Source organism: Chelonoidis abingdonii, chromosome 22, assembly GCF_003597395.2.
Source record: "Chelonoidis abingdonii isolate Lonesome George chromosome 22, CheloAbing_2.0, whole genome shotgun sequence".
NCBI lineage: Eukaryota > Metazoa > Chordata > Testudines > Testudinidae > Chelonoidis > Chelonoidis abingdonii.
Window position 1 is genome coordinate 395335 of NC_133790.1, and position 12298 is coordinate 407632.

The 12298-nt window shown below is 45.5% G+C and overlaps 1 protein-coding gene across 2 annotated transcripts in view; it reads left to right on the forward strand.

Annotated features, from left to right (window-relative positions):
- Nucleotides 1-6601: 6601 nt before the first annotated feature.
- TTC28 (tetratricopeptide repeat domain 28) overlaps nucleotides 6602-12298 on the forward strand; it is a 484889-nt gene continuing 479192 nt past the window's right edge. For both annotated transcript variants that reach the window (XM_075059934.1, XM_075059935.1), the window contains exon 1: nucleotides 6602-6877. In XM_075059934.1, the coding sequence (XP_074916035.1) occupies nucleotides 6650-6877 (228 nt within the window). In that variant the 5' untranslated portion in view covers nucleotides 6602-6649. The remainder of the gene's footprint in view (nucleotides 6878-12298) is intronic.

A 12298-nucleotide genomic window follows, 5' to 3' on the forward strand; every position in this document is an offset into this window, starting at 1 on the left:
TCCCCTGCCCTCATGGCAGGACCAAATACTGTCTAGACCATCCCTGATAGACATTTATCTAACCTACTCTTAAATATCTCCAGAGATGGAGATTCCACAACCTCCCTAGGCAATTTATTCCAGTGTTTAACTACCCTGACAGTTAGGAACTTTTTCCTAATGTCCAACCTAAATCTCCCTTGCTGCAGTTTAAGCCCATTGCTTCTTGTTCTATCATTAGAGGCTAAGGTGAACAAGTTTTCTCCCTCCTCCTGATGACACCCTTTTAGATACCTGAAAACTGCTATCATGTCCCCTCTCAGTCTTCTCTTTTCCAAACTAAATAAACCCAATTCTTTCAGCCTTCCTTCATAGGTCATGTTCTCAAGACCTTTAATCATTCTTGTTGCTCTTCTCTGGACCCTCTCCAATTTCTCCACATCTTTCTTGAAATGCGGTGCCCAGAACTGGACACAATACTCCAGTTGAGGCCTAACCAGCGCAGAGTAGAGCGGAAGAATGACTTCTCGTGTCTTGTTTACAACACACCTGTTAATGCATCCCAGAATCACGTTTGCTTTTTTTGCAACAGTATCACACTGTTGACTCATATTTAGCTTGTGGTCCACTATGACCCCTAGATCTCTTTCTGCCATACTTCTTCCTAGACAGTCTCTTCCCATTCTGTATGTGTGAAACTGATTGTTCCTTCCTAAGTGGAGCACTTTGCATTTGTCTTTATTGAACTTCATCCGGTTTACCTCAGACCATTTCTCCAATTTGTCCAGATCATTTTGAATTTTGACCCTGTCCTCCAAAGCAGTTGCAATCCCTCCCAGTTTGGTATCGTCCGCAAACTTAAGAAGCGTACTTTCTATGTCAACATCTAAGTCGTTGATGAAGATATTGAACAGAGCCGGTCCCAAAACAGACCCCTGCGGAACCCCACTTGTTATACCTTTCCAGCAGGTATAGGAGTAGGAGGGTTCCTTGCATTTGGAACTGCAGGCCATGGGAAGTGAACACTGTTTAATACACTTGGGAAGGAGCTGCTGATGGGTATTTTAGACAGAAGTTGTTCTGGAGTATCAAGTAATCTTTCAGGGAATGCTTGACCTGTCTTTGGGGTTGATGGTAGCCTCTGCTGGCGTGATGAATGTTGGTCCTGGGTCATTTTTGTGATAAGGCAAGGAGGCTATAGTAAGCAGTAATCAATGGTTGGATGAACTGGGAGATTCTCTTCCTTGTGCTTATTGAGGTTAACAATGTCTCAGTTAAGATGCATTTCTCTGGCTGTTGCAGATCTGGCAGATGATAGCGTCATGTTCTGTGGATGGTAAAAGAGGTAATTGGTGGGTTTGGGGACTATTAACTGCTTAATTCCAATCTCTGGGACAAGAGTACCTTCATGGACATGTTGGTAGCATTCCACTGGTTTTGAACTGTGAACCTCCCTCCGCTTAGAGCGTCCTGAGCTGTCTCAAACCTATAAGATAACATGCTTTATTGTGAGAGCATTCAGAAGTTCTGATGGATTTCAGTTTGGTGTGAGGACATCTGTGCTCTGCTCTAAAACAGGTGAAGGGTAATTGTTTGTCTTCAGAATACATGCAACTTGGGCATATTTTTGTCTTAAAATTAAGTAGCATGTTGCTCTTTCCTTGTAATTGGTTTTTAGCTAATGGGGAATACACCTCTACCCCGATATAATGCTGTCCTTGGGAGCCAAAAAATCTTACTGTTATGGTTGAAACCATGTTATATCAAACTTGCTTTGATCCACTGGAGTGCGCAGTTCCTCCCCCCACCATCTCCCAAGTTCGGTTTTACTGCGATATATCCCAAGTTGCGTTATATCAGGATAGAGGTGTACTTTCAGCAAAATACAGTCAGATCTCATTTATTTGAATTATGTTAAAAAATTTCCTCTTGATTATGTCTAATGGAGGAAGTCACTTGTCCAGTGATACTTCCATATATCCAAGCCCTCTCTTAAAGAAGTGTCCGATTTTCTCCAGAGGTTTATATAATGATGATCAATGAGAAAAGTTCGGATACTGACACTTCATTTTGTCCTGTGCAGAGCAGCACTTCATGTTGAACTGTGAATTGTTGGGGGGAGGAGGAGACCCCTGTGTGTAAATTGGGAAACAAGGAAGAGAAAGTATTAATGTTTTCTTGAATTTGCAGTTTGGTGAGTTTGGGTGTGTCTCCATGGCAGCAGCCCCAGGCAGTCAGTACATTGATTAAATGTAGCTAATGTTATCATACAAAAAACAATCTATCTATGTTTCACATCAGAATTTGTTAATACAGGGCTAATCCCATCCACCAAAGCCCAAAAAAACAGTTCCCTCAGTCTTTAATGCTGAGATTTAACACTAGCCCAGAGGCAAACAATATGATGTTTCTTCAAGTGATTGTGTGCATATATGTACTGCTGCAGTTAATGCACCAGACTGACTGTGACTCTGGTAACGGATGCACCTGCCAAAGGCTGGGGGCCCCATCTTCTTCAACTTCAGGTCAACTCTTGTCACCCCAAGAAGTTATACTCCATATTAATGTGGTAAAGCTCTGATCTATGCGTCAGGCCTGTGAGATGATTGCCCGCCATCAAGAATGAGGTGATACAAGTTCTTACGGACAACACCATTGCCATGTTGTATCTAAACAAGCAGGGAGTTGCAAGATCATCTCAGTTATGCTAGGAAGCAGTCATCCTGTGGAATCTATGTATAAGAAACAATGTGTACAGAAGGTGTTCCAGGAATGAGAGATACAATTGCAGATTCCCCCATCAGGGATTTCATAGATGAACATAAACAGTCAATCCAAAAAGACATTCTCCAGATCTTTCACCACTTGTATGCCTGGTTTTGTGACCAACCTGAACAATAAGAGCTGGAGATTTTGATCCAGGATGGGCTGCAGCCTCTGCTCCATCACAGAAATCTTCCTTCTGTATGCATTCCCTCCCGTTCCTATCATTCTAAGGGTACTCAGGAAAATGAAAAGAGACAAATCAACAATAATTCTCATTCCACCAGTATGGCCAGGAGAATATTGATTCACAGACGTACATCAACTGTCTGTCCAATTACTGATAATTTTACCTCTAATCGAGGATCTCCTGTCTCAGAACTAGGGAAAGTCACAGCATTCCAACCTCCAGTGTCGTCATCTCATGGCATGGATGATCTCTGGTTGAATTCCTACAAGAAACTATGCTGTTGAGATATTCAGGGCATCTTGGTGAGCAGCAGAAAAGAATCCAGTTAGCCATATATATAGCCAAGTGAAAGATTTTCAATTTGTGCAGAATGTCAGCACGTATCACCCCATCACACAGAGGTCAGACATATACTAGACTGTCTGTTGTACCTGAAATCATTGGGCCTTTAAATTAATTTCTTGGTTGTCCAGCTGGCTTCCATATCTGCATTACATCTGCCAGTAGAAGGGTTTTCCATTTTCTTGCACCCCTTGGTTTCCTAATTATTGAAAAGTCTACTCAACACTTCTCCTGCTGTGTCATATGTCATAGCTGTAGGGGATCTCAGTCTGGTCCTCTCCAGACTGATAACATCCCCATTTAAACCTATGATGACAGTCTTACTACATTCATAGTTTATGAAGATAATGTTTCTGGTGGCAGTCATTTCCGTAAGGTGAGTTTGAACTTCCAGGTCTCCTGGCTGACCCTCCTTCTGTGGTCTTCCATAAAGACAGGGTTTCCCTTAGGTGACACCTGGAGTTTTATGTGCAAGGTAGCTTTTCATCAGAACTAAATTATTGCTCTTCTAGTCTTCTGCTTGAAACTCCATTCTTTCAAAGCTGAAGACGGACTTCATAGCTTAGATGGTTCATAGAGATTTGACCTTCTACCTGGACTGCATTAGATCCTTCAGAGTCTCTCCCAGGCTTTTGTAGCCCGTGCTGAGACAGTTAGAGGTCAATCAGTGTCAGCTCAGAGAATTTCACGTTGGATTTTTTGAGTACATTAAGCTTTGCTAAAGTCTCTTCTCTACTGAGAATAATGGCTCACTTCACTAGAGCTCAGTCCACTTCATCAGCTTTTCTGAGCAATATTCTGATAGGAGATACTGCAAAGTAGCAACATGGTCATGTGTACATATCTTTTCCATTCATTATGCCATCGCTCAGGCCTCTTGTGACGATGCCAGCTTTGGCAAGTCAGTGTTACAGTCTCTGTTCAGATGACCTGAAGCCCCTCCACCTGTAAGGGAACTGCTGATGAGTCACCTGCAGTGGAATAGATGTGTGCACAATTACTCAAAGGAGAATCTAGATTCATAGATTCCAAAGTCAGAAGGGACTATTGTGATCTAGTCTGACATCCTGTATAACACAGGCCATAGAACTTCCCCAAAATAATTCCTAGAGCAGATCTTTTAGGGGAAAAAAAGACCTTTAATTGTCAGTGATGGGGACTCCACTACCTGTACAGTAAGCCTTGTTCTTAGAGATGTGTTATGCACATAAACATTCCATGACCCTTCTCCTTCCTTACTACTTCAGACATTATGTACAGCGGTGCAGAGGAAAGGAGAAGGAGGCATCAGAAGCGCCCCTTTTTGCCCTCATCTGAGAGTGCATGAGCCCCTGATCTCCTCGTACTATCTATTGGTACTGCTGGCAAATATCTGACTTGGGTGTGCATACACCTGCTGTGGAATGTATATGTGCACAACACATCTCTAAGAACAATGCTTACTGTACAGGTAAGTAACCGTTTTTCCCAGCTGGACTGCTTTGAAATAGGATCAGTTAACACTTTGTTTTACAGCTTTTGAGTCAGCATTGAGACAGAACTACACCTCTACCCCGATATAACGTGACCCGATGTAACATGAATTCAGATATAACGCAGTAAAGCAGTGCTCCGGGGGATGGGGGGATGCGCACTCTGGTGGATCAAAGCAAGTTTGATATAACGCAGTTTCACCTGTTTTTGGCTTTGAAGGTTTGTCTGTTCACAGATTATTGGGTGGTCTTAGTTCATGTTCTGGATGACTTTCAAAATGTTTGTTAACCAACAGCTTTGTTTTTTAGAGTTTGTCTCAGTTCTCAAGGCAACTGCACCTCTGACCCCTTTGTCACCTTCTTGAATGCACTTATATCTCAGTTCCACAACACTTTCTATAGAGTGGGGATTTAGGCTGCAGTTCACTGTGATTATCTGAGCAGGTCTGAGTTTAGTTCAACACTTGCAATTTTGCTCTTTCTCAGGAACAATCACTGGATTAACCAGTGACCGGCCAGCCTTCATAAAGTATTCAGAACAAAAGCAGAGAGAACATATATCTTCAGAAACAATAAATAGCTCACATGAATGTCTTAGTTTACCAGGCAGTCATCCATCTTTTTGGCAAGGGTTTTGGCAAGTTTCAAAGTCCTTCAGGCCTTTTCTGCTGGGCCTATCCCTCTTGGTCACAGCATCATGACAATCTTGTATCAGATGAGAGTGATGTCCTTTTCTATATCAGGCTGGTCAGTTTGTACAGTTTTCCTTTCCTTTCTTTGTCGGGTTCTTGAACTTGGTTAAATGAGTAGATACATTTTCCCCTGTGGGGATGAGGCTTCTCCAGACTGGTTACCAGCCTAGAGATTTGCATTGATTACCCCTCCTCCCCTTTACCCTTACCCCCAGTGATTTTAGTTCCTGCAGGCAATTCCTATAACTCCCTCATAGACTACCTAGCCCATACAGATACGTATAACATTTATACAATTGATACAATAGTCTTTGAATATTCCATGTGTGCATAATATCTATTAGCTATCGATAAATAAAATAGTCTTTGGAATTAGAAACTACTGCTTGCCTTGCATCCTTAGAGGCTTATAATTAATTGAAAGACGCTAAACAGTGTAATTGCAGATTTTTATTTCTGTGCTCTCCAATGCTATCATACCTTCATGAGATCAGAGGGTTACTACACTGGTGAACAAATCAACAGGATGATTCTTTAGTCTGTGTTCCCAATAAATCCTGGTTCACCCTCACTCTCAAACTTCTCTTGACATGGTGTGGACCCTTCATAGGCTCTGACTTGTGTACATCTGCTTACCAACCTCCCTGTATGAGTATGCCCACGTAGTCACACTTGCTTAATGACATCTTAACACATCTTCACATGTGCACTTTTATTTGCTAACCTATTTATCAAACTCTCCCAATCTGCACACCACCTCCCTTCCACTCTAACCAAGGATTGTGCTGGAAGTGATAGTCAAATAGCATAGCTGTATTTAAACAAAAACTCAGTGAGTTCAGTAAGTTAGAAAAATGTATTAACTAGTCTTATGTCTGGAGGAGGTAGTCATCTTTTAAGGAGATCATGAAGACATTGTTCGCTGATCATGCTTCATGGGAAAGTTTTTGAAACCTCTGGTACAAAACATTTACAAAATGACTAATAGATAACAAATTTAAAAACTGGAAGAAGTTCTCATTCCCTGTCCCAAATTTTAAATTCCTGAAATGTTAATGGTTTTATCTTATACTGTATCGTTTCTTCTACTTTTAAAATCTTTAATAAAATGATATGAAAGTGAGTAATTAGTACTTTGGGTTAACATTTTCTGTCTGCAGATTCCCTTTTTTGGATCAAAATCTTCTGGAGGAAGAAGCCCTGACGGTCCCATGTTGAGCAAGGCTGAGTTTGTTGAGAAAGTTCGTCAGAGTAACCAGGCCTGTCATGATGGTGATTTTCATACAGCTATTATGCTGTACAATGAAGCCCTGGGAGTCGATCCTCAGAATTGCATCCTGTACAGTAACCGATCTGCAGCATACATGAAAATCCAGCAGTACGACAAGGCACTGGATGATGCAATCAAAGCACGACTCCTAAATCCTAAATGGCCAAAGGTAGGAAAGCCCATTTCCCTTGTGGTGAGAGACTTTCTATGGGAGTTGCAGCTCCTGCAGTATTATAAAGGCTGTAATTATCTTGTAATGGAGATGGACATAAATCATTCTGTACTTATGGTTCATTTTGGTGGGGGCTTTGGAGAACAGAAATCTTTGTGTTAAAAGCTGCGACTTATTTGAGTTTCCTGTTAAGAGTTAAACTATTTTCTGTGTAAACAGACATTTGCCTATTTTTTCTAAGCTGCCTGGCAGGGATTCTTTTTTGCTGATCCTTGTGAAGATTTTGGATTCAGCCTTTTAAACAAATGTCGTTCATAGTGTGTGAAGATCAGACATCTCTCCTAACATTTACACTAATAAACATTCAGCAGCAGCCCGAAGTATCTTTCTCTGAACGCCTCAGGAGAGCAGTGTGCAGGATGGAACATGCTGCATAGAGATTGTTGTTGGTAATGGGGCATTAGAGTAGAAAACTAAGGACTTCGGCTTAGCTCATCACTTCCTTTTCTTAAAATTTAGTTTTTCTAGAGCTGGTTCTGTTGTTTGGTGTATTTTCTTGATAATTTTTTAAGAAATGCCATGTGGCCCAACATGCTCAGTAAGACCTGACAAGCCATGGAAAAGTCTGACCTTGCATGTTGATCTGTTGTGGAAAGGGTAAATGGATGCTCTTCTATAAAATAGGGACTCCCAGAGATAGCACTGCCTTTATTTAACAGGGTATGGCTACACTGGCAGTTTACAGCGCTGCAACTTTCGCGCTCAGGGGCGTGAAAAAACACCCCCCTGAGGGCTGCAAGGTGCAGCGCTGTAAAGCCTCAGTGTAATCAGTGCGGCAGCGCTGGGAGCCGCGCGCCCGTAGAGGATGTGGTTTACATGCAGCGCTGGTAGAGCTTTCTCCCAGTGCTGGCGCTCCGACCGCTCTCACACTTCAAAGTGCTGCCGCGGCAGTGCTCTGAAATTTCAAGTGTAGCCATACCCACAGTGTTGCTTGGACAGTGGGTTTCTGTTGTGTTCCATTGAGAGAAAGCATTATGTTCTATTTGTCATAGATATCACTTGTGTTGACCTTCTTGAATCTCACCCTTCAGCATTCCTTCTGTTGTTTTCACAATGTATGGTGTGATATTTTTGCTGCTTTTCTTCATATTCAGGTCCAGGGATCTTGAAGTTGGGTTACCAGTCTCCAGGGAGATGGAGACAGACACTGACTTGGCTGAGTGCTAAGCTGCACTGCGTGACCAGTTCTGCCTTCACAGCTGCACAGGAAGATTCCTGTCCCTGATATCTTTGAAGCAGTCAATTTCAATGCCTTTCCATTCAAAAATATTCTTTCTGAAGCTGGAAATTTTGCCTATTGAATTATCATTCTTCAGTTAATCTTGTGCATGTGATGGTGCAGAACTGAGTTTTCTGAGCCTTTGCAGGTGCTGATCTCCATGCTTCAGGCTCAATTTGAAATAAACATGACATATACCTAAAAAGGGGAAGCAGAGCTCCTTTCTGAAGAGAGCTTTGCCTTTTCTGCACCCCAGGGATGACAGTTCACATCAGGCAGAAAGCAGGATATTGCTTTTAGAGGTAAGGATGGGCCTTCTGCAAGTGGTCCTGGATTAGTGGCTGTGAAGCTCCTGCTGCTTCTAAAACTCCTTAGACATCCTACTGCTATCTGATGCACTCATCAGTTTGTTCTAGGTCTTGAGGAACGGCAGGGGCTGCAACTTCTAGGTGACTTGGGGATGGGGGAACTGGGCTCAGCCGGTCAGTTCTCATAGATGCAGCCTGCAGTAGTAATGTCATTCATACATCAGTCTTCAGTCAATGTGCACACTATAACATCATTTCGAGGGGTGGGTTAGCTTGTCTTTCTTGTGGGGCCCTCACTTGCTTGCCACAATTGGGAATGAATCCCCAGCTGTTGAAAATTGAAGGCTTCTGTCTAAGACAAGATAATCTTGTTTTCTGCCTTGGGCAACTCAAATTGGCCTTTTACTTTGGTCATTAATTCACCACCTCTCTGAACGCCCTGTAGGGCAAATGCCTGAAGCCTCAGCAGGACCAGTGCACTCCCTCTCCACGGAGGAAAGATTTCTAGTACAGCCAGATTAAGAGGCAGCTTTGGTAAAACATTAGTGGAGATATTCTCCTAAGATCTGCCCACTCATGATGCCAAAAGGAGAGAAGGCTTTCAATAGAAATGATGATGATGGTCTAGATCAATATTTCTCAAATGTGGCCTCCATGGCTGCATGTGGCCACGACAGCCTCCTAGGTGGCGATGGGTGGGGCATAGAATCGGCCTCTCTCCATTCCTCCTTGTTGCTCCTGGTTGTGCTGCCCTGCACTGCCTCTGGAGAGAGGTGGGACGCAACGCGGCAGGAGCCAGGTGAGTTCTTGACCCTCTGGAGGGAGGTTGGGTGGCAGGCTCCAGTGGCAGGACTTCAGGAGCCTGGCCTTGCGGCCCTGGGCTCCAATCATGGGGCAGAGGGTACTGACCCTCTTTTTCCCCCTCCTGGCTCTGGCCACGCGGCCCTGGGCTCCAGCTGCGAGGATTCAGCCTCTGGCCCCTGGTTCCAGCTCTGTGGCAGCAGGCGCTGGCTCCCGGCTGCAGTCCTGGGCTCCAGCTGTGCAGTGGCAGGCGCTGGCCACAGGCACTGACCCTGAGCCGCAGGGCAGCGGACTCCAAACAGGCACCAACCCCTGGCTTTGGCTGCAGGGCAGCAGGTTCTGACCCTTGGCCCCAGCTGTGGAGCTTCAATTGGCCTCTGGCTCCCAGTTCTGGCTGTGCAGTTGTGGGCGCTGGTCCCAGCTCCAGCAATGCGACCCTAGCCCATGGTGCTGATCCTTTCCCCAGCTGCATGGCAGCAGGTGCCGGCCCCAGGCTCTGGCCACGCAGTGGCAGAAGCTGACTCACACAGCCGACCCCTGGCCCTGCAGCAGTGAGTGCTGGCTCCAGCCATGCAGCGGTGGGTGCTGGCTACAGCCACACACTCCTGGGCTCCGGAACCCAGCTCCTGGCTCTGGCCGTGCAGCGGCAGGCACTAGCCCTGGGTGCTGCCCCACAGCTCCAGCTGTGTGGCAGCAGACTCCGATAGCTGGCTCCAGCCATGCAGTTCCTGTCCCCAGATACCAGGCCTTGGCACTGGCCCCGCAACAGTGGGGCTCATCACCCGCCCCCATTGTCCCTGGCCCCTGCTGCCTTCCTGGCCTCACATCCATCCCACCATCGCCCCTGGCCCTGGTGCCTCTCCCTTCGGTTCCCCCTATCCAGTGCTTAATGGGTCCTCGGGCTTGCTGGGAAAAGTGATATTAACAAACATGCAAGTATCACTTTTCACAGCAGACTTACTAGCTATCTGTGAAAAGTGATACTTGTTTATATGTTAATATCACTTACCACTTTTCATAGCCTCCCAGGTAGCAATTAAGTGTGCTGTGATATTAACAAATATCACTTTTCATAGCAAGTCCCAGGACCCACTAAACCCTGGATGGGTGGGCCGAAGGAGGAGACAGCATTATTTTTGAGTCTTCCAAAAAAACCCCTACAAATGTACATTACAATGATTTGGATGTGAATCTGTGCATATTTAATAAATTCTATGGGGGCTGGACTAGATGACTTCCTGAGGTCTCTTGCAACCCTAATCTTCTATGATTCTATGACTATAGTTATGAGAGCCTTCCAACCTGTGGGTCCTGCTGCCTGGAATAGCTTGCCTGAATCTCTCCACTTTGTTAATTTTCCATCTCATTCTAGGTCAGGAGTAGGCAAAATTTTTGGCCTGGGGGCCACATCGGGGTTATGAGATGGTATGGAGGGCTGGGTAGGGAAGGCTATGCCTCCCCAAACAGCCTGCCCCCCACCCTCTATCTGCCCCTCCTACTTTCTGCCCCCTGACTGCCCCTCTCAGAACCTCCGACCCATCCAACCCCCCCTGTTCCTTGTCCCCTGACTGCCCCCTCCCGGGATCCCCGCCCCTAACTGCCCCCTGGGACCCCACCCCCTATCCAACCCCGTCACCTGACCGCCCCTTCCCCATCCAATCCCCCTGATCTGCCCCAAGGGGGACCCACCCCTGCCATCTAACCCCTCCTCTGTTCCTCCTGGATCACTGCCCCCAACCCCCCTCCCCTGGAACCCCCCCATCCCGTTTCGGAATGTGGCCCTGCGAACATGGGTGGAGGATTCAGGAAGAGCAGGGGAAGCTGTGCAGCTGGAGAGAAGGGGTGGTTTCCCCTTCAAAGAGCCGCTTCACTCCGGCCAGCTGTGCGGCCGCCCGGTTCTCCTCCTGAGTTCTCTGTCCGTGTTCCCCATGCTCCTGCCACCTGCACTGCCCACCTGCTTCCCTGCCCCCGCATTGCAAGTCCCTCTCCCCCCCGCGGGGGGTATGCCGGTGCTGAGCTGCCCACTTGCCTGGCCCTGGGGCCCTCTGTTGTTGGGGGGGTGCCCCCATGCCAAGGCACCCTGTGTTCACTGTTAAATCCGTCCCTGAGCCACACTGCTGACACCCTGAGCTGAGGCTGTGGGGGAGGGGGGACAGCAGGGGGTGGGCCAGGGCTGACCAGGAGCTCAGGGGCAGGGGAGGACAGCTCCATGGGCTGGATGTGGCCCGCGGGCCGTAGTTTGCCCACCTCTGTTCTAGATCTTATCTGAAAATACCTTTTCTCCCCTGCCGGTTGCTCTATTATTTTTACTGAAGCTTTAATGTATTCACCATATTATTTACACCACTGGGTTCTGTAATTTATACTATGTACCACATCCTGCATTAGTAAGGAGAATCCTGCTTTGACAGGGAGATGGACTAGAAATTCATAGGTCTCTTCCATCACTAACTTCTGTCTTGTATTAGTGAATACTATAAAACATTTTGGACAGTTTTAGGCGCTATGTAAAATAAAGTTTTTTAAGTGATCTCCAAATTTCCAGTTCGTTCAATTGTATAAATGCTGGAAGGCATGGAGTGTAAAAGCCAGTACATTTTTTGATAGTTTTGTTTTTTGTTACTGAGAAATCTGGTAACGATTTACAGTGGAGCCCACTTAAATGAATAGTTATGGAAGGACCTCATAAACGAATATTTTTCTCATGCCAATCACAGACAAATACAGGGAGACCTTTGAAATGAGTCTCTGGTAAAGGAATAGACCTGTGCATCAAAGGGAAAATAAAATGAAATAGGAAATTCACTAGCTAAAAGATTAGCTCTGTTACATGAAAGCATCTTTCTGTGTTATCAAATCAGGGTCTATTAAATGCAAAGAAACCCCTATTAATGCAATGTTAAAATTGCGTAGTTAAAACAAAAATAAAAAATGTAGGCAGTCACAGGAGGCAATGTGTCACAGTAGATATGGCATTAGACTGGAACTTGGGAGATTTCTGTTCTAATCCCAGCTCTGCCACTCTGTGAC